General features: G+C 47.7%; 1 protein-coding gene across 2 annotated transcripts; it reads right to left on the bottom strand.

Moving 5' to 3' along the window:
• Positions 1-2,573: 2,573 nt before the first annotated feature.
• SYPL2 (synaptophysin like 2) lies at positions 2,574-19,826 on the bottom strand. Of its 2 annotated transcripts, XM_074262907.1 has the most exons (7): positions 19,490-19,826; positions 18,554-18,628; positions 8,921-9,045; positions 5,418-5,619; positions 4,559-4,750; positions 4,042-4,218; positions 2,574-3,289 (listed from the first exon to the last, which is right to left on the bottom strand). In XM_074262907.1, exons 1-7 carry the CDS (start codon positions 19,541-19,543, stop codon positions 3,143-3,145), a joined length of 972 nt encoding a protein of 323 aa, XP_074119008.1. In that variant the 5' UTR covers positions 19,544-19,826; the 3' UTR covers positions 2,574-3,142. The 2 variants fall into 2 exon arrangements, with proteins under 2 accessions (XP_074119008.1, XP_074119009.1); XM_074262908.1 differs by lacking the exon at positions 4,042-4,218 and having other exon boundaries at positions 19,490-19,821.
• Positions 19,827-20,078: the final 252 nt, after the last annotated feature.

Genomic DNA, 20,078 nt, shown 5'->3' with positions numbered 1-20,078 from the left:
GCGCGGCGAGACTCTGGTCCTCCTGGGAAGGCCTCCTGGAGAGCGGCCAGGGCAGCAGTGCCGCGGAAAGAACTACCGGGCGACCCTGGCAGGAGAGCGGCCGATGTTTAACAGGGGACACACACACACACACGAAGGCCCAGGAGGTCCTCGGCCCCAGCCCCTTCAATGGCAAACTGTTTATTTAAAGCTGTAGTAACAAGCACCGAAAACAACATGCAACATCACTCCCTCGAAGGAGAAGGGCAGCGGCTCCGCATCCCGGGAAAGGGCCCGGGCGAAGCACCCCCACGGGGCCCTCGGGCAAAAGGCCCGGCTGACCAGCTCTCCAGCATGCTTGCCCTCTTGCAGCAGCTACCGGAGAATTGGCCCCTCGGCTGCCTGCGGCTTCCTCACTCTGGCTATGCAAAGCAGGGACAACAGTCCTGAGGGGTGAGCCCGGGCCGGGGAGGTCCTGTCCCCTCCTGGAGGTAATAAAAAATGGAGGCGATCATTCCCTTGGGATGACCACAGGGAGAGAGCGAGGCAGCCACACAAAGAGCCCAAATGAGGCTATTCTAGCTAAGATCAAATCAGCCACGGAAGTGACCCCGGGGAGCTCCTGAGATAATAGACTTAGGGGGAAGAGTCTTTGGAGATTATCTAGTCTAACCCTCTTATTTTAGAGATGACAGTAAAACTAAGGCTTCCCAGGGAAGTGAAGGACTTTCTCCAAGATCACTAGATGCCTGGCAGAGTCCCCGGGGGTGGTGACTCCCCTCAGTGGGACCTGAGTAAGAGCCAGGAGAAAGCTCTGCCTCCATGCAGGAAAGAGAAATGGGGGGGGGGTTCTTGGCCCACTCCACTTCCCCGGTAAAGGGTCAGGTGCTGAATGCAGCCAGCTCATTGGAACATTTTTATCTCTCACATTTCAAATAAATAACATAACACAGGATCCAAACAAAATCACAGTAGACACTGCTTACAGAGCCCCCCACTAGGGCTAGCTTGAAGAAAAGCGAAAGAAGATTCCATTGCTATTCCTTGTCAGAGGCTCTGGGGCTGAAGTCAGAGCCATCCACAGGTGTCCTAAATGTGTATGGGGACAGCTTGGGCCAGGATTGAGCCGGGGACAATCCCCTCTTTCAATCTCTTTTATCTCCCTTCTCCAAGCCTCTTCCCAAGTCAAGAAAATTCTCAGAGCCCGAATTCTTCCCCCCCCCACTATTGTACTTTCATAGGTGGGGTCATTTCAAGAGAAAAGGACCAACCCGGGATCACATCTGGCTTAGAACCCAGGTCCTGACTTCTAGGCTCCTGGACAATTAACAGAATAAAATTAATCCAGTGGTTCTTGGACGGGAGTGAGAGAAAAGAGGAAAACAGGAGAAGTCTTCATCCTGCAGACCCCGGCCTGGGACTCTCAGAGAACCAGTAAGTTCTGGTTACGAGCCATTTACACAGAGCCTTGGGGAGACAAAAGGGGCTACTAGAAATGTCAGGAAGAGGGGAAACAGAGGCATGTGTGTAACTGGGTCATGGCTGAACACAAGGTCCCGAAGTGATGAAGCACCAATAACATCGGCCTGTTCTGGATCAGGGAAGGGGACAGGGTCTGAGGGAAAGGGCAAAAAGGTGAAACAGGAGAGGGAGGAAGAAGATAGGCCTTCGAAAGGGAGAAACAGGCCAGCCCACCATGTGAGAAACCTAGACTCTATACCTGGGCATGTGCCTATCGGAAACCCCTCCCACCTGGCCTCATCACCGGAATGGAAGAAAGGCTTAGGCAGAGCTAGGAATACAAGGAGCCCACTGAGAGTGGATGAAAATGGGGCAGTTTAGATTTTGAGGCAGCTCTGGGAGCCTTCTGGTGACAGTGCCTGATACTTAGTGCCTGAATAATGTTTGTGGATCAATCAGTCCTCTGATCGGCGTCCCAAGTAAATGTCCGAATCTGGAAGTCGAGGCGCTGGGAAGGGAGCTTGACGGGGTGAGGCTCTGGGAGTGTTCTCTCAAGTCACTGTGGTCTGAATCTTTCTTTTCCTCTCTCAGTCTTTATCTCAGCATGGGGTTTATCCCACACGTCACAAACTGAAAACTCCCTGAGGACAGGGCCGAGGACATTTCACACAGTAGGCACTTTGTGAATTTGGCCTGAGTGAGGAGTTAGCACAGGATGACTGAGTTTAGGGAGAACATCCGTCCCAGGGAAGGGGCTCCCTCAGAAGCAGGGGTCTCCGGAAGTGGAGCTCCTTGGGAGGAGGCCCAGGTTACAATTCCTCTGCCACACAGAAGGCAGGGATGACGAAAGAACAGTCCATTTTCTAGGCCAGCCTTCTTCCCCTCTCCTACACCTCCCCCACCTCCCAACATACAAAGAGTTGTTCCTGCCAGGACTCTGTGTGTTAGGACCCCGTGTTCCTATCTGTCTAGGCAGGGAGGAAATAGCCAGCTCTCCTTCCACCGCCTTTGCCTCTCGTGATTTGCACAAATGATGGGCCCAGGGGAAGCGAAAGGTAGTAGGCCCCAGGGACCTGCCTGGGTGACAGTATGGACCGATTGGCCCCTGGGAAACAAGAGACCTGAGAGGTGGATGGAAATACCGGGAACCTTGTTTGATATAGGGGACACGGAGAATCTGGCCCTCCACAGCTGATAAAAGGCAGACAAATCACTGCCAGGCCCTTGCATCTGAGGGAGAATCCACCATCCAGCACCTCTCCTATACCTTTCTCCTCCCCCCAACCCTTCCTTATTGGAGCTAGGCTGGGCCATTCCCGGAAGATGCTGAGGGGAACAGGCCTTAGTGTTGCTGTGGGCCCCTCCCTGTCCTCCCACCTGCCCCTGTTCAACAGGACCTGGTCCTCAGATTCAGCTCGGAGATGAGAAGGACCACCGGGCCAGGCAGAAGACAGAGCTGAGTTCCTGCCCAGCCTGGGACCCTGCCTGTGAACAGAGGGGGAGAGATGGAGAGTCAGAGGGACGACTGCCCCCAGGAGAGAGTTGGGGCGCCGGCCCATCCTTTGTCCCCAAGCACTTAGCCCAGAAGAATCAGCAAGGAGGGGAGAGGTGTAAGAGTAGGGAAGTCCTGGAAGGAAGCCGAAGAAGCCGGGGGAGGAGGTGCTGTCCGTCGGGAGGTGGGCAGGAGAGGGCAGAAGGCTAATTACTGCTTCTCCACAGCGCCCTGCTCAGCTGCACTCTCCTGGCTGGCACCCTGGTCCTGGGCCTGGCCTTGCCCATGCCACGGGGTCTCCTTGAATACAAACCAACAGTTCCCGGCCCACAGGAAGAAGTTGATGAAACCAAAGAGCTGCAATGACAGCAGGGAGAGTGAGTAAGCAGAGGAACGCACAGCTCCCGGCCCGTCCCAAACCCAGTGCGTGCCTCGGGGCATGGTGGGCAAGGCTATGCGTGCCCGCATTGGTGCAGCGGCTCCGATGCCTGGGTGTCCATCCAGGGATGGTCAGAGGCTGCAGCTGAGGCAGTGGGAGGGACTCCAAAGTGGGAAGCCCCTGGGAGCGCCCAGGCGCCTGTGGCAGTGCCCAAGAACGCAGGACAGAAGCACACAAAGGGGTGGAAAGTCAGAGGCAGAAAGCAAGAGATGGTGGCCGAGGTGAAGGATCCAAGGGCAGGGGAGCTGTCACCATCATGCTAATGGTACCCTAGCGGTCTGAAAGGCTCCATACAGTGTGTATTCAGATCTATAGCCAACATATGTCCAGTGAGTAGCTCGCTCTCGGGAAGAGCGGGCTCCCTGGGTGATAGAGAATAATGAAGAGGGGGTTAATTGGCCCAGCGTCAGAGAAGCCTTTGTGCTGGACTTGAAGGAGCTTTGCATGGCCAATGTCTGTCACCATTTCTATTCAGCTGTAGAATCGGTGGCCTGTGCAACTCAGGACAGTTCCCTCCCCTCAGTGACTGTCTCCCAGATCCTCAGCCAGGACCCAGGCCCAGCTCAGGCCCCAGACCAGACCCAGGCTTAAAGGGTTCTGGCACCTTTGTGCAACCCCCCCATCCAGGCTGGGGGATAGGAGGGCTGTTTCCCAGGTGGCAGAGCAGTACCTGCCAGACTCCACACTGCCGTCCCCTTTGCCTCCTCTCCTGAGGAATCTGCCCCTTCCAGCCATTCTCCAGCCTCCTTCCCTGTTCCCAGCTCTGCTTGATTAGATTCTCCTTCTGACTCACACATATACATACACACCTATAAACCCAGAGGAGTGGGAGGTGGCTAGCAAAACTCTGGAGGCAGAGAGAAGGGAGGAAATGAGGTTAAACCTATAGCCCGTCCCCATCCTCTGTCCCCTCGACTTGGCCCTTCTCTATGGGGCTCTGTGCCTGGTGCCAGGAAAGGCAGTGCTTCCCAGGGAGCCACCAGCAGGCTAGTTATTCTAACCTTCCAAATCACTAGGGAAAGATGGCATTGACTGAGGAGAGGGGAGAAGAGGTGGGCCAGGGGCCGAAGCAGGAGCCAGGTTTTTGAGGGAGTGCTCCATGTCCCCTGGACAAGTGCATTCGTGGGTCAGAATGAGCCTGGGGTCACTGTGGACAGAGCACCCTCCCCGGTGACAGGGATTCTTACCACAGAGATGTTGGCGAGCCCCATGGAGGGGGTGGCCCCAGCGCTGCAGGCAACCTCCCCCTCGTGGCACACGGACATGGCGGCAATCAGACTAGAAGGCCGGGTGGCTCCCTTCACGTCCGTCAGGCCCTTGCCCCATGCTGCCGCCGCCACCAACCAGAAGAAGGTGAAGGAGACCGTCACACAGAAGTCCTAAAGGGACAGAGAAGACTGCTCAGAGGGCTGACACTCCTCTCCCACCTTCTCCATGACTCAGCTAGACTGTGGAGGGATAAGGGGGAGTGGTGCAAAAGCAGTCAGGCTGTGGCTCCTGACTCCAGGAGGAAGACCTAAAGTCCCGCAAGCCTGAGTCTTCCTGGGCATGCCGTCCAAAGGGAGCTTCTTCCCCGGGGGACTCCAGTCCCTGGCTATTCCCTAGGATCCCAAGGTTGTCAGCCCACTCTGCCAGGAGGGCCCCTGAGACAGCTCCAGCCCAAAGCCCTGTCCTGACTCTCACTATGAGGAGCCATGTGCAACCCTGAGGTTGCCTAGGTTACTCCCCCCCCTTTTCTGGGCTCTCCTTTGCTCCCAACAGCTACGGAGTGCTCTGCCACAGTGAGGTAGACAGGGAGCACAGCAGCCCAGAGACGCCCCTCTCTGGGATGGTTCCAGCCAGAGCAGGGGAGAAAAAAGGGGAGGAGATGGCAAGCGGATAGACAGAGGACTCCGTCCCTGTTTACTACTGCAAGGAGGCTAGTATGGTACCAGGTGACTCAACTCAAGGTCCCAGGCTGCAGGGGAGCCCCAGCACATCACTTTTCCCTATCGCTCTGCATTTCCTTGGCCCTTCTCCCCTGTGCCTCCAACCCCATTCACTTACCACCAGGGGAAAGCGCTTGTTCTTAGTGTACAGGTTGTGGAACCGGAGGTAAAGAATCAGAGCAGCCATGGCGTAGAAGAAGGAGAAGATCCCCAGGGTCACAAAGAACTCGGCAGGGGCTGAAAAGTCTCCCATGAGGCTCATGGTCTTGGAGCCGGACTCTTCGTCACAGAGGGGCATTTCATACTGGACCCGGGTCAACCTGCCCAGTGGAAGGAGAGAAAGCCCTGAGCCCAAGGGAGCCAGCCATCAGAGAGCTGCCGGGCCCAGACGCCAGCCTGGTGCCAGCATGGGCATGTGGGTGGGAGCTGATTCTCTGAAAACCTTGTGGCCAGAGCAGGACCATAACAAAATCTCTTCACCAGACGTAGGGGGTGACTAGGAAGGGCAGATCCTCAACCAGAACCTTCTCATCCCCAATGTCCAGCTTACAAAACCTTAGAAAGTGAACCCCCTCCCTGTGCCCATGACCCCCCACTCACGGCTCTAGGCTGCTCCCTGGCCCTCACTATGACAGCCAGAGGATGGGATGCTCATCTCATTCACTGCTGCTAAGGTTCTTTAGGTTGGCAAAAGCATTTCCTACTGTCAATAGCTATTTCTGGCAGCCTAGTTAGAAAGCCCATCCATTTGATTCTCCCCATTGTGTCGTTAGGAAAACTGAGACTCAAAGAGAGTAGCAACCCGTAGCCAATTTAAAAATAGAATTAACACAGCTTGGAGTAGGAAAAAAAAAAAAAAAAGGAATTGTCTAGAATGTCTAGTCGGGTCCAAGGGAAATTCCCTTTTGGAGGATCAAATATGGGGGAATTCTGGAAGGGTTTGGAAGCTTGTCTTATGGAACCTTTCTATTTTCTTTCTCCACACCTCCCCCTTACCTCCCTGATATAGAGTCCAACACTTCTCTACCTCCCTCCCAAGAAGCAACATGCTGTATGGTAGTGATCTAGTTACCTACAAAATTCTCCATTCCACGGGCAAAATAAGGTGGAGGTTTGGAGAAATCTAAGCAGCTCCCCCTATGTTTTTCCTTCTTTTATTTGTATATCCATTTGCTTGTTCATAAATATGTACGTTCTTACATCCATTGGTCCATTCAATTTTTTTTTTTTTTGTTAGTGGTTCATGATGACTTCATTGATGTGGAAATGTTGAAACTCACTCAACTGATTTAGATCAGCAATTAACTTGTAGTTTATGGCCTCAGTACCACTAGGTTAAATGACTTGCCTAAACATGGTCACATAACCAGGTTGGGTCAGAGGTTGGACTTGAACTCAGATCTTCCTGCCTCCAAGGCTGGCCCTCTCCCCTCTGTCTTGCTGCTTCTGTCCATACTTGATCCCAAAGGCCTTTATTCTGCCTCTGATGCTATCTGTGCAATCTTGACAAAGTTATTTAACCTTCCTAGGTTATCTGGGGTCATCTGTAAAATGAAAGATATTGAGCTAAATGGCCTTCATAGTCCTTTCCTAGAACTATTATCATATTATCCTCTGGCTTGTTGTCTCTCTCCCTCCCCCTACTTGATTCCAAATGGCATTTATGCCCAATCAACACTTGATGCTAATTCTTAGGATCATAGACTGAGAATTAGAAATCCTCTAGTCCTTCCTTCTCATTTTAGACATGAGGAAACTAGCGTTCAGAAGAATGAAGGGACCCAGGTATTAAGTTGCAGGGCTGGGATTCAAACAGAGAGACTATCATTGTACACCCTCAGCATTGTTTCCACTCCACTGTCTTTATTACCTAAAGCCCTGTTTTAAGTATGTCACCCATCTTTTCATCTTTTCATCCCTCTATCAATCCATTGATCTGCCCATCTATCTACCTATCTGCTCACCTATCTAGGGATCTGCTCTCTATCTAGCTATCTATTTTTGTCTGCCTACCTATATGTCTATCTTTCTGCTTATTTGCCTATCTATTGATCTATTTTCCTTCCTTCCTTCGTTCTTTCCTTCCTTCCTCCCTTTTTTCTTTCCTCCCTCCTTCCTTTCCTCTTTCTTTCTTTTTTCTTCCTTCCTTCCTTCCTTCCTTCCTTCTTTCCTTCCTTCCTTCTTTCCTTCCTTCCTTTTTTCCTTCCTTCCTTCCTTCCTTCCTTCCTTCCTTCCTTCCTTTCTTTCCTCCTTTCTTCCTTTCTGTGTGTATAGCTCTATAAATGTGTGTATGGATATATAAATATATACCCAGTGATAAAACTGGATCTATTATCAAAATTAACTCCTGAATGAAGAAATCTGCCAATGCAGGCCAGTCCCTTTTCTATCACTTGAGAGTCTTAGAAAAAATTCCCAAAGCATTGAGAAATAGAGATCTGACCAGGTCCCATCCTCAGAAGGGGTCAAATGTGGGGCTTGAATCCAACTCCTCTTAGTTGTAAGGCAAGCTCTCTTCCACTAGATTGTAAAGTTTTTCTAGTTCTAAATGTCTGATCTGAATAATAATGGCTGGCATTTTAAAGTGTGCAAAGTGCTTTACAAACATTATGAAAAACATGTGTGCACAGATCACAGTATATGTAGTATGTTCATATACTTCAAGACTTTTGGGAATATTTGATTGCATCGATGTGAACACATCCTTCTCCAGTGAGGACTGCAACTCTTCTGTGACCAAGTCACAAATTTTTGTGAGTTGCTATAGTCAAGTATATATCATCAGGTGGTCAACCCTATGGTGATGACCTAAACTGGTTTTTAGAGGACAGATGCCTGGTCTATTGTCAGCCCACATTCACATAATCCTATATGTTAGAGACCAACTCCTTTATTTTATAAATAAGGAAACTGAGGCAGATAGAGAGGTCATGTCATTTGCCACTGGGTCCCACTGCTGGTAAGTGGCAAGATTTGAACTCAGGTTTTCCTGATTCCAAATCCATTTCATTGCCCAATTGCCTTATCAAAATTATCCAAGAGAAAATACTAAGGAAATGAGCAGAAGGCACCCATGTTTATCAGTCTAGTCATCTTTTTTTCTCCTAAAAGACATTTCATAGCCTTTAGGAAGGAGCTGGTGTCAGCATCTTGGTACTGGACTCATCCTTTCCATTATGAGTTCACCCACACAGTAGTGTCTCTGTCTGTCAAGTAAGAAAACCATGAAGCTGTAAATGGTTAGAAATCCCTTTCAAGTTCAATCCCTTTCAAGTACAACTCAGTTACAATCCAAAGCCAAATTCACTTTGGGATTAATTTCAAACAGTCTGTGGATTTGACTTTTACAATAGTATTGTTTACTGTGTTTTAATAGAATTTGTTTCCTTAGTAATAATATGCATTGTATTTTGTGCATTTAAAGATATAGTTCTGAGAAGACTTCCATAGGCTCCCCCAGAGGGAGGCTGGGACACACACACAAAAAATCCGTGCCTAAAATGATCACCAAGGTCCTCTTAATCTCATGTTGCTTACCTCTTTCCTCATCTGTCCACCACAGAGGGGCTGACAGCACCTGGGAGAGGAGGACCACTCTGGTGGCAATGGGCACCCGCTTACCTGAAGGGATAGCCGAATAAAACAAGGATGGAGCTCACTTCCTTGGCTTCGTTGTTGCATTGCACTGTTGCTCCTGTCTCCCCGCTGTAGGATCCGCAACACCCGAAGGCGAAAATAGCAAAGAGCTGGAAAGGGGCAAAGTGGGGAAGAAAGGCCTATTGAAGAGACTGTAGAACTGCACCCACTTGATCCCAAAGCTTTCCTGCTTTCCAGAAGAAACACTGTGAAAAGAGTTCTGCACTTGGAGCCAGAGGAACCGAGTTCCAATCCTTTCTGCCACCTATTCTCTGTATGAATTTGGGCAAGTCATTTGACTTGCAGAGGCCTGTTTTCCTTCTCTATAAAATGAGAGAAATGAATTAGGTCCCTTCCAATTCTTCCAGCTCTATGACTCCCCAGACTAGAGTGACAGAGAGTTGAAGGTCAGACACCAGACCGTATGTGAGTGCGGATGGGGTGAGAGAAGGGGAAGTCATCTCTTAGAACGGAAGTTTCTCAAGGTGCTGTGCTGATGGTAGATACGTGACAAATTTTGCAAATAATTCTGCCATATAAATAAAATTAGAATGAAGTTGTGTTTGGGAGGGGATGGTTTCAAGGAAAATTCTCTCCTTTCCAACAGGAAGACCCAGGACAGCTCATAGGCATTCTCTATTCTTGTGAGAATCACTGACATCTTTCACAAGATGTTGGTTCAGCCACAGAACTTCTCCAAGTCACAGTAGTACCCTTTGGGTAGAAGGTTAAAGACCCAAGAGAACCAGATGAACTTTTAGAATTGTATTTCCAAATCAAGTAAGAGGTGACTCTCAGCAAGAGGTGACTTTTCTGCTATAGCAACTAAAAAAAAAAAAAAAAAAGATCGTTTCCTATTTATTTCTTGTCTATCTAGTATGGTGCTGTTGACAAAGGCAACATGGCAGGGTGAGGGGAGAAGAAAGCAGAAGGAAGTGGAGAAATTGTCAGTGAAACAGGACTTAGTCGAGTCAAACACTGGAAGTGTGACCCCCTGCTCCTTTTCTACTCTGACAGATGTCCTTCCAGGGAAAGCTTTAGCCTTGCTGTGGCAAAGTAACTTGGCTCACAGTATAGTAAACCTCCTTCCTCTTAGTTTCTCAACCTCTGCTTTTTCTCCATTGCATTTCAGAACTCCCCCGTCTTATCTGTTAGCTATCATTTCCTACAGTAAAAGCCCAGTGAAACAACAGAATAACTTGAATTCTCTTTTTCTCTTTAGTTTACTTAGTTTCCCCAGCTCTTTTCCTCCCCTTTTTTGGGACTGTTGCAGTAGGGAGGTGCAATAGGATGCAAGTTCCCAAGGGGCTTCCTCTTTCTGACACTTTCAAACTTCCAGCTAGGGAGAAGGGTACTTGAGTAACTAGAGTCTAGTTAGAGAAGGAGGCCAGCAGTTGGTACTAATCAGTTATTATCAATTTTCCTCTTAAAGCCTACACTTGGCTCATATATAATATAAGAATTTATTTTTATCAACCGACATATCTTTTTAGTGTTTGTTATTCATGATCTGTACCTTCCTCTACTGGCTCTTCTATGCCCAGGTGTTATAAATTGTAACCACCTGGTGGGCTAAAAAAAACCATTTGAATCCCTGGCCATTGTCAGTTTTGTTTTTCAATCCTCTTACTCTTCCTGGCCCCATTTGGGGTTTTCTTGACAAAGACACTGGAGAGGTTTGCTGTTTCCTTCTCCATCTCATGTTACAAATGAAGAAACTGAGACAAACAGGGTTAAGTGACTTGTCTAGGGTCACACATCTAGTGAGTATCTAAGGCCAGATTTGAACTCATGAAGATCAGTCTTCCTGATCCAAGACCCAGCCCTCTCTCCATTGTACCCCCAGTTGCCCAAAATCCTTCCCTAAGCTACCCAAAACACAGGCTTAATGATAGAATTATAGAGTTCCTAAACTCATTTGTTCAGAGTTCTTCAGTGTTTGAAATATAACAATGGAACCTATGGCTCACATCGGAAATATCCTATCATATGGGAAATTTTGGAATAAAATAGAGAAAATTCAACCTATTTTTGAAGCAAAAAACTGCTGCACATCAGTGAATACAGTAAGTATTTTTATATTTGCACATATTCATAGTTAACAATTTAGCAGTTAAAAGATCATTAAGACTGATTCTCTCCCCCAACGCCCCCTGACTTTCTTATTCCCATCTTTTCTTGGTTTTATAGAATACAGGTTGGAGAGGGGTGACCTAATGGGAGGAAAAACCCGGATCAGGGGTCAAAAACCCCGGCTTCTATTCCCGAAGGAGCCTCTTGGATTTGGGAAATCCCATCTGTTTGGACCTGCCAAAATGAGCAGTTCGAACACTTCCACAATTGTACTTTGACCATTCTAAAGGCTTCTCTCTTTGCTTACATCGGGTAAAGGCTCCACGCTGCCCTCTGGTGATCTTCTGTCCCATTACACCCAATCACATCTAAAAGTTAGAAGGGATTGAATCCTTAAAGTCTCAGTCTTATGAGCCAGTTAGGTCCATATAGGGATGTATCTCATTTTTTGTTTTCTTTTTCTTTTTTTTTACACGTTTTGTTTAAGAGAGCGCACTACCTCCATCCATTACCCCCTCCAATAGTTACCAGTTTTCACTCCCTAAAAGTCCTTCCACTTTATTTGAGAGGCAGCCTGATATAGGATAGAGGAAGTGGAAAAGTGTTACCTGCCTCACTCAGGCTCACTTTGTGACATTACACAAGTTGTTTGACCTCTCAATGCTGTGACAAATTGCCAAGTTCCCAAACTTACCGATGAGATCACAGTCTGAACCCCCAAATATCTACTGTCCATACGTAAAAGTATAAACTTCCTCATTTCCTCCTGATGAGACTAGGTGCCCACTATTCTCCACAGGAGGGCTTCTTAACCGGGGATCCGTAGACCATAGCATCCATTAATATATTTCAAGGACTTTATGAACTTGGATGGGAAAAATGCATCTTTATTTCAATTAGCCTTTCCTGGAAAGATTTAGCCCTTTCTTCATCTCTCTAACTTTCTGACCCCTCTTTGTATTTTACTTCTCGTAGTTCATGGTTTTTGGAACTAGACACATCTATGTCCTATAAGGGACTTTTGTTCTATAACACACAGTAATTAGTTACCTAAAGGTTTGAGGAAGTGAATATAGCCAATTTGTTGCACTAAATATTCTTATATCTTACAATCTACTAACTTAAATTCTCTCTGACTCAGGATATTCATGGTGGTAGATAATAATTGATATTTGTAATGATAATTACAATGATAATAATAATAATAATGAGCTCCTATACCTTCTAAAATGTCTTCTAAATCAGATTAAAGTATTCACAGAGTAAATATGGTGCTAAATATATTCTATTCTGGTATTTTGAAAAGGAATAATAGTATTACTATGATTACACATATATAATCTACATAAAATTGCTTACTGTCTCAAGAAGGATGTGGAACGAAGTTTTGTAAAGTGATTGTTAAAAATTATCTTTTCATGTAATTGGGAAAAATATCATTTTAAAATAATATCAATAATATTTACATAGTGTTTACTATGTTTCAGGCACTGTGCTAAGTTGTTTACAAATATTTCATTTGAGCCTCAAAAAAAAAAAACCCTGGGTAGTAGTTTCTAATTTTATCCCCACTTTTCAGATGAGAAACTAAGACAAACAGAGATTAAATAAATTGCCCAGAGTCACCCAGCTGTGGCTGAGGCTATATTTGAACTTATGACTTCCTGACTTCAGAACCAGTGTTCTCTATCCACTGTTCCATCCAGCTGTAATCCACAGTTGAATCTATTAACCAAATTAAAAAAAAAAAAAAAGTAAACCTAAGTATCCTCTATGGGAGCCACATGCTCCGGTATGGTTATTTATCAGAGAAGATTGTGGGCCTTGGGGAGAATTTAGTGACAAGTCCTATCTCTCACTCTCTAAGGCCCGGTAGAACAGAATGGAAACCGCCAGTGACCAGGGAGTGAGGCATTAACAAGATTAAGCAATTAGCCTGAAAGGAGGATTGCTGCTCTCTAGTCAGGGATTCCAGGAAGGGGAGGTCAGTCAGGGAGCCCCAAGAGGAGGTAGCATTTCCTAGCTTTGTGGTTTGTGCTGCCTTCCCATCCCAGGGGAACTAGACTCATGGATTTAGGGTGCTTGTGGTAAACAAACCTTCAGCTTCTTCTTCCTATAAATCTGTTTCAGAGAGAAAATAAAATGGGGATCACAATACATACACGGTTGAGGTGAGGATCAAATGAAATGTTATTGTGCATATGCTTAGCATCCAGCTGGTTCATAGTAAGCGTTTAATAAGTGCTTATTTCTTTTCTTCCCTACTATTCCTCCCTTCCCATTCCATTTGAAAAGAGATGAGATTGATCTTCAGGCTTGAGGATGAAAAATCCCATTCATGCTCTAATGTTTCCATTGCACTGAGGTATTATTAATCCTGGGGAAATGAATCATATGCTTTTAATCCGAACACCAGGAAGTTAAGTAACCTCTTCTTAAACTCCCCCTTCACAACAGTTCCAATCCATTTTTATCCTGACATTTTGATTTTGTTGATTTGTTCAAGATGAAGCAGTAAGAATGCTATTTGTGATAATGATGTCTAGGTGCTAGGTGACATGGACAGGATGGGGGCAAAAAGAGGCCCATTGTAGAAGACACTTCAGTGAAATATGGTGGGGAGATGACCTTTTCCAACATAAATCAATCAACAGGCATCTGTTAGGTGTTATATGCCAGGCTTGTGCTAGGAGCTTTGTATCTAAATTCAAAAGGGAGACGGTCCTTACTGACAAGGAGCCGATATTCTGTTGGATGTTCATATAGAAATAAGTACAAAACATATGTATAACAAATACTAACTGATCAGTGGGAAGGGAAGAGGGGCGCATTAATAACTGGAGGGGTTAGGAAAGGCTTCTGGAAAGAACTGAAACTGATGCTGAGCCTGGAAGAAAACTGGGGATTTCAAGTGGAGGAGAGATGAGAGAACATTTTAGGAATGAAAGAACATTCACAGGCTGTGAAGTGGTATGGGGAAAGGAATTGGAATATCATATCTGGGAAATTGAAAGTAGGCCATTTTGGCTGGAATGTAGGATAAATGAGGGGGGATAATATATAACTGGCTTGGAAAGATCAGCTAAAGCCAGACTGGGAAGGATCTTGAATGCCCAAGGGGCTGTCCATATTTTCTTTCAAAGGGATTAAGGAACCAAGGAGCCAAGGAGCATGGATTGGAGAAGATCAATTAGGAAACTACTGCAATAGTCTAGGGAAGAGTAATGAGGGCCTGGCTTAGAGCAGTTGTGATATAAATAAAGAAAAAGGGAAGATGAGAGAGATGCTGAGGAGATTATCCAGACTGGCAGTTGATTGGCATTGTGAAGGTGAGGGAGAGTCTGGAGTGGAGTGGAGGATGACTACTACTAGGTTTCAAAACTGGATAACTGGGAAGATGATTTTTTTTTCCTTCAACAGAAATTGGGGAAGTTAGGAGGTGTGGATTTGGGAGAAAGAGAATGAATTTAACTCTGAAAGTGTTGAGTTTGAGACACATATGGGACTCCCAGGCAAAGAAGTCCAATACATTTCCCTCCAAGTCATGATAGATCTGAAGGTCTCCAGGGATTTTCCTTTTACAGAAACTTCCCTAGGACATTTTCTGGTCTATATACTTTTAATTGATTTAATTATGTAATTATATTAGCTAACAATTATGTGTTTTAAGATTTGCCAGATGCTTGACAAATATTATCTCATTTTATCCTCAAAACGGCTCTGGGCTATTATTGTTATCTTCATTTTATTGTTGAGGAAATCGAGGCAAAGAGAAGCTAAATGGTTTGATCAAGATCATTCAGCTTTTCAGTAGCAGAATCTCTTTTTGAGCTCAGGGCTTCCTGCTGGTAGGAACCCATTTAAACACCTTGATGTCTTTAAAGTAACCTATTTTGATTGTGTAGACAGAACAGCGCCTTCCTCCTCTCCCCCCACCCCCCCACCTCCAGTGAGCTACTGGCCTGCTGCAGATTATGATCTGTGGCTAGGTGCCTGGTGGATGTTTCTCTAGGCCTAAAGTCAGACTTTTCTTCCTGAATTTAAATCCAACCTCAGACATTTACTAGCTCTGTGACCTCGAGCACTTCATCCTGTCTGCCTCAGTTTTCTCATTTGTAAAATGAGCTGAAGAAGGAAATAACAAACCATGACAGTAACTTTGCCAAGAAAACCCCACACAGGGTCACAAAGACTTGGACAAGACAACAAAGATGCAGCTCATCAACTGGGTTATCATGTGTGCATCATATATGAATGACACAACATCATTACATTTGTTGTAACATTGAGTGAGTATGGAGGAGTGACACCCGAAATCTATTAGGATCACTCCACTTTGTGAAGAAACCAATGGTGACAGACCATTTGACACCTGTGTTCTTTCCCAGAGCAGCACAGATTCAACCCACATCAAGATGAGTGCCTGACAACTGGATGCCGAGTCAGCTGGGGGAAGGACAAGAGTGTTAGCTCTGAGAGTTTCAAAGAAGTAGGGAGCAGTTCTCTGAGGAAACCCTCCTAAGAAAAGAAAAAAAAAGTTTCTCTTTCTCACCTTTTGATCATCTCCTACCCTACACCCTTAAGCTAGGAGCTCTGGTCTAGAGACATTCATTCCTTACATTTCAGGCTTTCTCTTGGCCAACAGAACCTTGGATTTTTGGTGGAGAAAAAAAGTTTTCAATCACCATTTCAGTAACTTTTCAGTTTGTTTTCTTTTTTCTCTCCACCCCCACCAATACTGAGCATTTGATTCTTTCAAAAAGGAAATAGTTCCAAAACTGAAATGACAATCTGTGGTCTTCCTTCACGCTAAAATTTCTTTCACCCCACACCAGCATGACTGGTTCCTGCATGTTTTTGTGGTAACTCATCAACAAAGAAAAGCTCAGGGCTGGTGATACTCAAGCCCCCCCTGAACTCTAACAGCCAGCAGTAAAAAATGCCAACATGTCAAACTATGAAAGCCACCCTGGGAAAGGAGGCTGAATTCAGAGCTGAAACACTAGCATTCCAGATTTGCCTGAATGGGAGGGGAGGGGACTGTGTTTTGTATAATCCCTATCTCAGAGGTCAAGAAACATAAAAGTCAGACACTTCTTAACTCTCAGGGCATCTGCTCTGCCTTTGGGGGGATCCAACCTCATGTAAGACTTCATTCAATGCCTCTAACACTTGTGTGTGTTTGGAATTGAGGAAAAGGCAGCAGGGGAGAAGAATAGGTAAAGCTTTTTCAGAATCTCCCTAAGGGAGATAATTCTATGGTCTAATAATCTCAGTGTTTCTCTCCCTTCTTTGACAATTCATCTCAAATATCCCTTAGCTTTGTTTCTATGATTTAGTGATAATGCTCTGCACTTAGATTTTAGATTGTACTAAACCTCTGGATCATTCAAAAGTCCCTTAAAAACGACATTAATATCATTCTCATATGAACTTCTTCAGTGAAAGTACAGAGAGATGAGCCCTTGGATTGTATCAAGGTGACAAGACCAAGGCCAAGAGGTTGAACTGGGTCTGCCTGGTCCCTGAAGTCTTACTCTTTAAGGAGCAAAAGCCAGTTCAGAGAGGCTTGGAGAGACATATCAACTGATGCTGAGTGAAATGAACAGAACCAGAAGATCGCTGTACACTTCAATGCTGTATGAAGATGTATTCTGATGGAAGTGGATATCTTCAACATAAAGAAGATCCAACTCACTTCCAGTGATCAATGATGGACAGAAACAACTACACCCAGAGAAGGAACACTGGGAAGTGAATGTAAATTGTTAGCACTACTGTCTATCTACCCAGGTTACTTACACCTTCGGAATCTAATACTTAATGTGCAACAAGAAAATAGTATTTACACACATATATTGTATCTGGGTTATATTGTAACACATGTAAAATGTATGGGATTGCCTGTCATCAGGGGGAGGGTGTGGAGGAAGGGGGGGATAATTTGGAAAAATGAATACAAGGGATAAATATTATAAAAAAATTACTTATGCATATATACTGTGGGAAAAAATTCTAAATAAAATTTAAAAAAAAAAAAGGAGCAAAAGCCAGGAAAATGTATCCTGGTTCAGGTTTGGGAACTCTGGGAAGATCAGGAAGGTTGTCATGAAGGAAGGTGAGAGGTGTAACCCGTGGCTCCCTTCAGGACCTTAGATATCTGAGGATAACCCCTCCTGACCCATACTGCCTGTCCTCTGAATTCCATCACTGGCTTCATGTTGTCTCTGCTGGACCATTTACCTCCTATGAGCTCTAAGAACTTTAAATCCTTTGACCTCCTTTTTTCTTCCCCCAGTTAGCTCACTCCCTGTCTGAGTTGATGTTGGGTGCTTATTTATACTGGAACCCTAAAATTTTGAATTTTAATTAATAATACTGGGTGTATAGATTATCTAACAAATTCCTCCTGTTAGAAATCATTAAGTGGTCCCCAAAGTCCTTATGATTTGAAAGAGTTGAATGAAATTTTTGAAGGCCTAACTAAGAGGTCAGAAACTATGACATGATATAAGTGAGAGGAGGGGGCTGGAAGAATTTACTCTAAATTCCCTCCAGCACCACCTCTTGTTTCAGATGTAGAAACTGCCCTTCAAAGCCAGAAAGTGACTTAGGATTATTCAATGGCAGAACTGAATTTACTTAGAATCCTAGAATGTTGGGACAGAAAGACACTTTAGGGATCATCCCATCATTCCTTTTATAACTGGTAAGACTGAGTCTGGAGCTTATACATGACTTTGCTCCAACTCACACTGTGAGCCAGTAGCAGATTCCGGACTGAAGCACCCCTAATCAGAACTCTTTCCACTCTAACAGCTGCCCCTCCTAAATTAGCTCCCCGGTACAGGAGCTCATTTTGCCCGCTGTGTTTTTCGTTTTAAAAATTATAGAGCTCTTTTCAGGCAAATGAATTCCTTCCTTGCACCTCTCCATTCATTCCACTCCTTTCTTTCCAGAGGGACTGGACAGAATCTCTTTCCCTTCGATCACACCCAAAAGATGATCGATCCACTGTAGCCACTCTGCCCCAGACCCATGGGTCCCGGAGCCTGAGAGCGTTCCCCACCCGAGCACCCCTTCTCGCCTTTGCCCTCAGCGCCCTCGGGCCGGAGTTGGCTGCTCCTTGGCCCTCCCTCTCTCCCACCCCCCTCCAGGGGCTCTGGGCTGAGGCTCGGTATGTGCCGGATCAGAGCTCTGGAAAGGTTACACCCAGGTCCTCTCGCCCGAGTGAAATGTGAGCGGGCTGGGCCGGGGATCCTTGCACATAGAAGGGCCGACTCCCGGACTCCGCCTGCCTCACTCCTTTGCAGTCTTGCAACTCGGTCCTTGGGAAGCAGTCCCCTAGCCCACTCTGGCCCTGCCCTCATTTCCCCCCCTCCACACCTGTCACCACCCACTGCCCTCCACAATCCCCCCACCAATGACAGCCCCCCCACCCCCAATCCCTGGCCATCATGGCTCACCCCCAGTATGGACTGCATTACTTCGGGACAGCGTCACAGTCCATGCTCCCGAAATAGACACGCATGAGGACTCACTCACCCACTGGAGAACTTTGATGAAGCCCAGAGGCTCCTCCAGCCGCCTCCATCGCAGCCCTGAGAGGAGCCGGTCCACCTGAGGAGACAAGAAGCCGGGCGGGGGGCGCCATCAGGGCCTGGCGGAGGGCGCAGGGTTTTTTTTTTGGGGGGGGGAGAACACTGGGAGCAGGGAGGAGACGGGGGAAAGAAGCCAAGATAGCCAGAGGGCAATGACAGCAAAGAAAAAGGGAAAGCAGACAGGGAGCGGAGAGGGACCAAGGTAGCTAGAAAGACACGCGGAGGGCTGCCACAAGCAGAGGCACAGGCAGTCTGGAGCAGAAAGGCAGGGGCACAGAGAGCCGGACAGAGGCAGGGGGCAGAGAGAGACTGAGGCAGGGGGCACAGAGACAGGCAGGGGACAGAGGCAGGGGCAGGGGGCAGAGAGACAGGCAGGGGGCAGAGAGAGACTGAGGCAGGGGGCAGAGAGACAGGCAGGGGGCAGAGAGAGACTGAGGCAGGGGGCACAGAGACAGGCAGGGGGCAGAGGCAGGGGCAGGGGGCAGAGACAGACTGAGGCAGGGGGCACAGAGACAGGCAGGGGGCAGAGGCAGGGGCAGGGGGCAGAGACAGACTGAGGCAGGGGGCACAGAGACAGGCAGGGGGCAGAGAGAGACTGAGGCAGGGGGGCATAGAGATAGGCAGGGGCAGAGGTAGGGAAAGGGGCAGGGGGCACAGAGAGACTGGGGCAGGGGACACAGAGACAGGGAGGGGACAGAGGAAGGGGCAGGGGGCAGAGAGAGACTGAGGCAGAGGGCACAGAGACAGGCAGGGGGCAGAGCCAAGGGGCACAGAGAGACTGAGGCAGGGAATAGAGGCAGGGGGCAGAGGTAGGGAAAGGGGCAGGGGGCAGAGGAGGGACGCCGAGAGAGGGGCAGAGTCTCTCGGAGCCGAGGTGTACCTGCTGCCGGGGATCCTTGTCCGCAGACCGGCCGGAGCTCTCTGTCGTGGACATGCTGGCCGAGCGGTGACAGGTCGCGCTGCTCAGCTGCCTCTCGGACAGGGGGCTGGGGCTGGGGCTGACCTGGAGGCTGGCGGCCCGCGGGGCAGCTTGCAGGCAGTCTTGGCCGGTGACCACCCGTCGGCGGGCCGGGATCCAGGCTTGCCGGGTTGGGGTACTGGGGGCGCTGCTGCTGCCGCTCGAGGAGCCCTCCGGCTGCCGCAGCCCCGCCGCCTGCAAAAAGCCCTCGAGCCCGATTCAAACTTCTGTCAAACTTGCAGGGAAACTTGGCATTGGAGTCACGTGGCGTGCCCGCTCCCCGTCCCCTCCCTCCGGTCTCCGGCCCACCCCCTGGATCCCCTCCCTCTCGCTCGCTCGCTCGGCCTCTCAGCTTGCCCGGCTCCTTAAAGGGAACTGTGAGCCAGGGGTCCGCTCTGCTGCTCCGGCCGCCTAATTTCCACGCCCGAGCTTCCCAGGAAGCCCTATCCCCTCCTTAGCGCCCACTCTCTCTCTCGGTCTCCGCGGCCGGTATCTCCATCAGGCTCGAAGC

Source organism: Sminthopsis crassicaudata, chromosome 4 (assembly GCF_048593235.1).
Source record: "Sminthopsis crassicaudata isolate SCR6 chromosome 4, ASM4859323v1, whole genome shotgun sequence".
In the NCBI taxonomy this organism is placed as follows: Eukaryota; Metazoa; Chordata; class Mammalia; order Dasyuromorphia; family Dasyuridae; genus Sminthopsis; species Sminthopsis crassicaudata.
Note: the sequence above shows the minus strand (reverse complement) of the source record. Positions and strands in the feature narration are given on the sequence as shown.

Excerpts from the sequence above, each read along its gene's own strand:
- SYPL2 (XM_074262907.1), bottom strand. The coding sequence starts at position 19,543 with ATGTCCACGACAGAGAGCTCCGGCCGGTCTGCGGACAAGGATCCCCGG. Across the intron at positions 18,629-19,489 it reads ACAAGGATCCCCGGCAGCAG|GTGGACCGGCTCCTCTCAGG; the intron begins GTACACCTCGGC and ends TTGTCTCCTCAG. Across the intron at positions 4,219-4,558 it reads GGCTCGCCAACATCTCTGTG|AGTTTTGCTAGCCACCTCCC; the intron begins GTAAGAATCCCT and ends CTCTGCCTCCAG.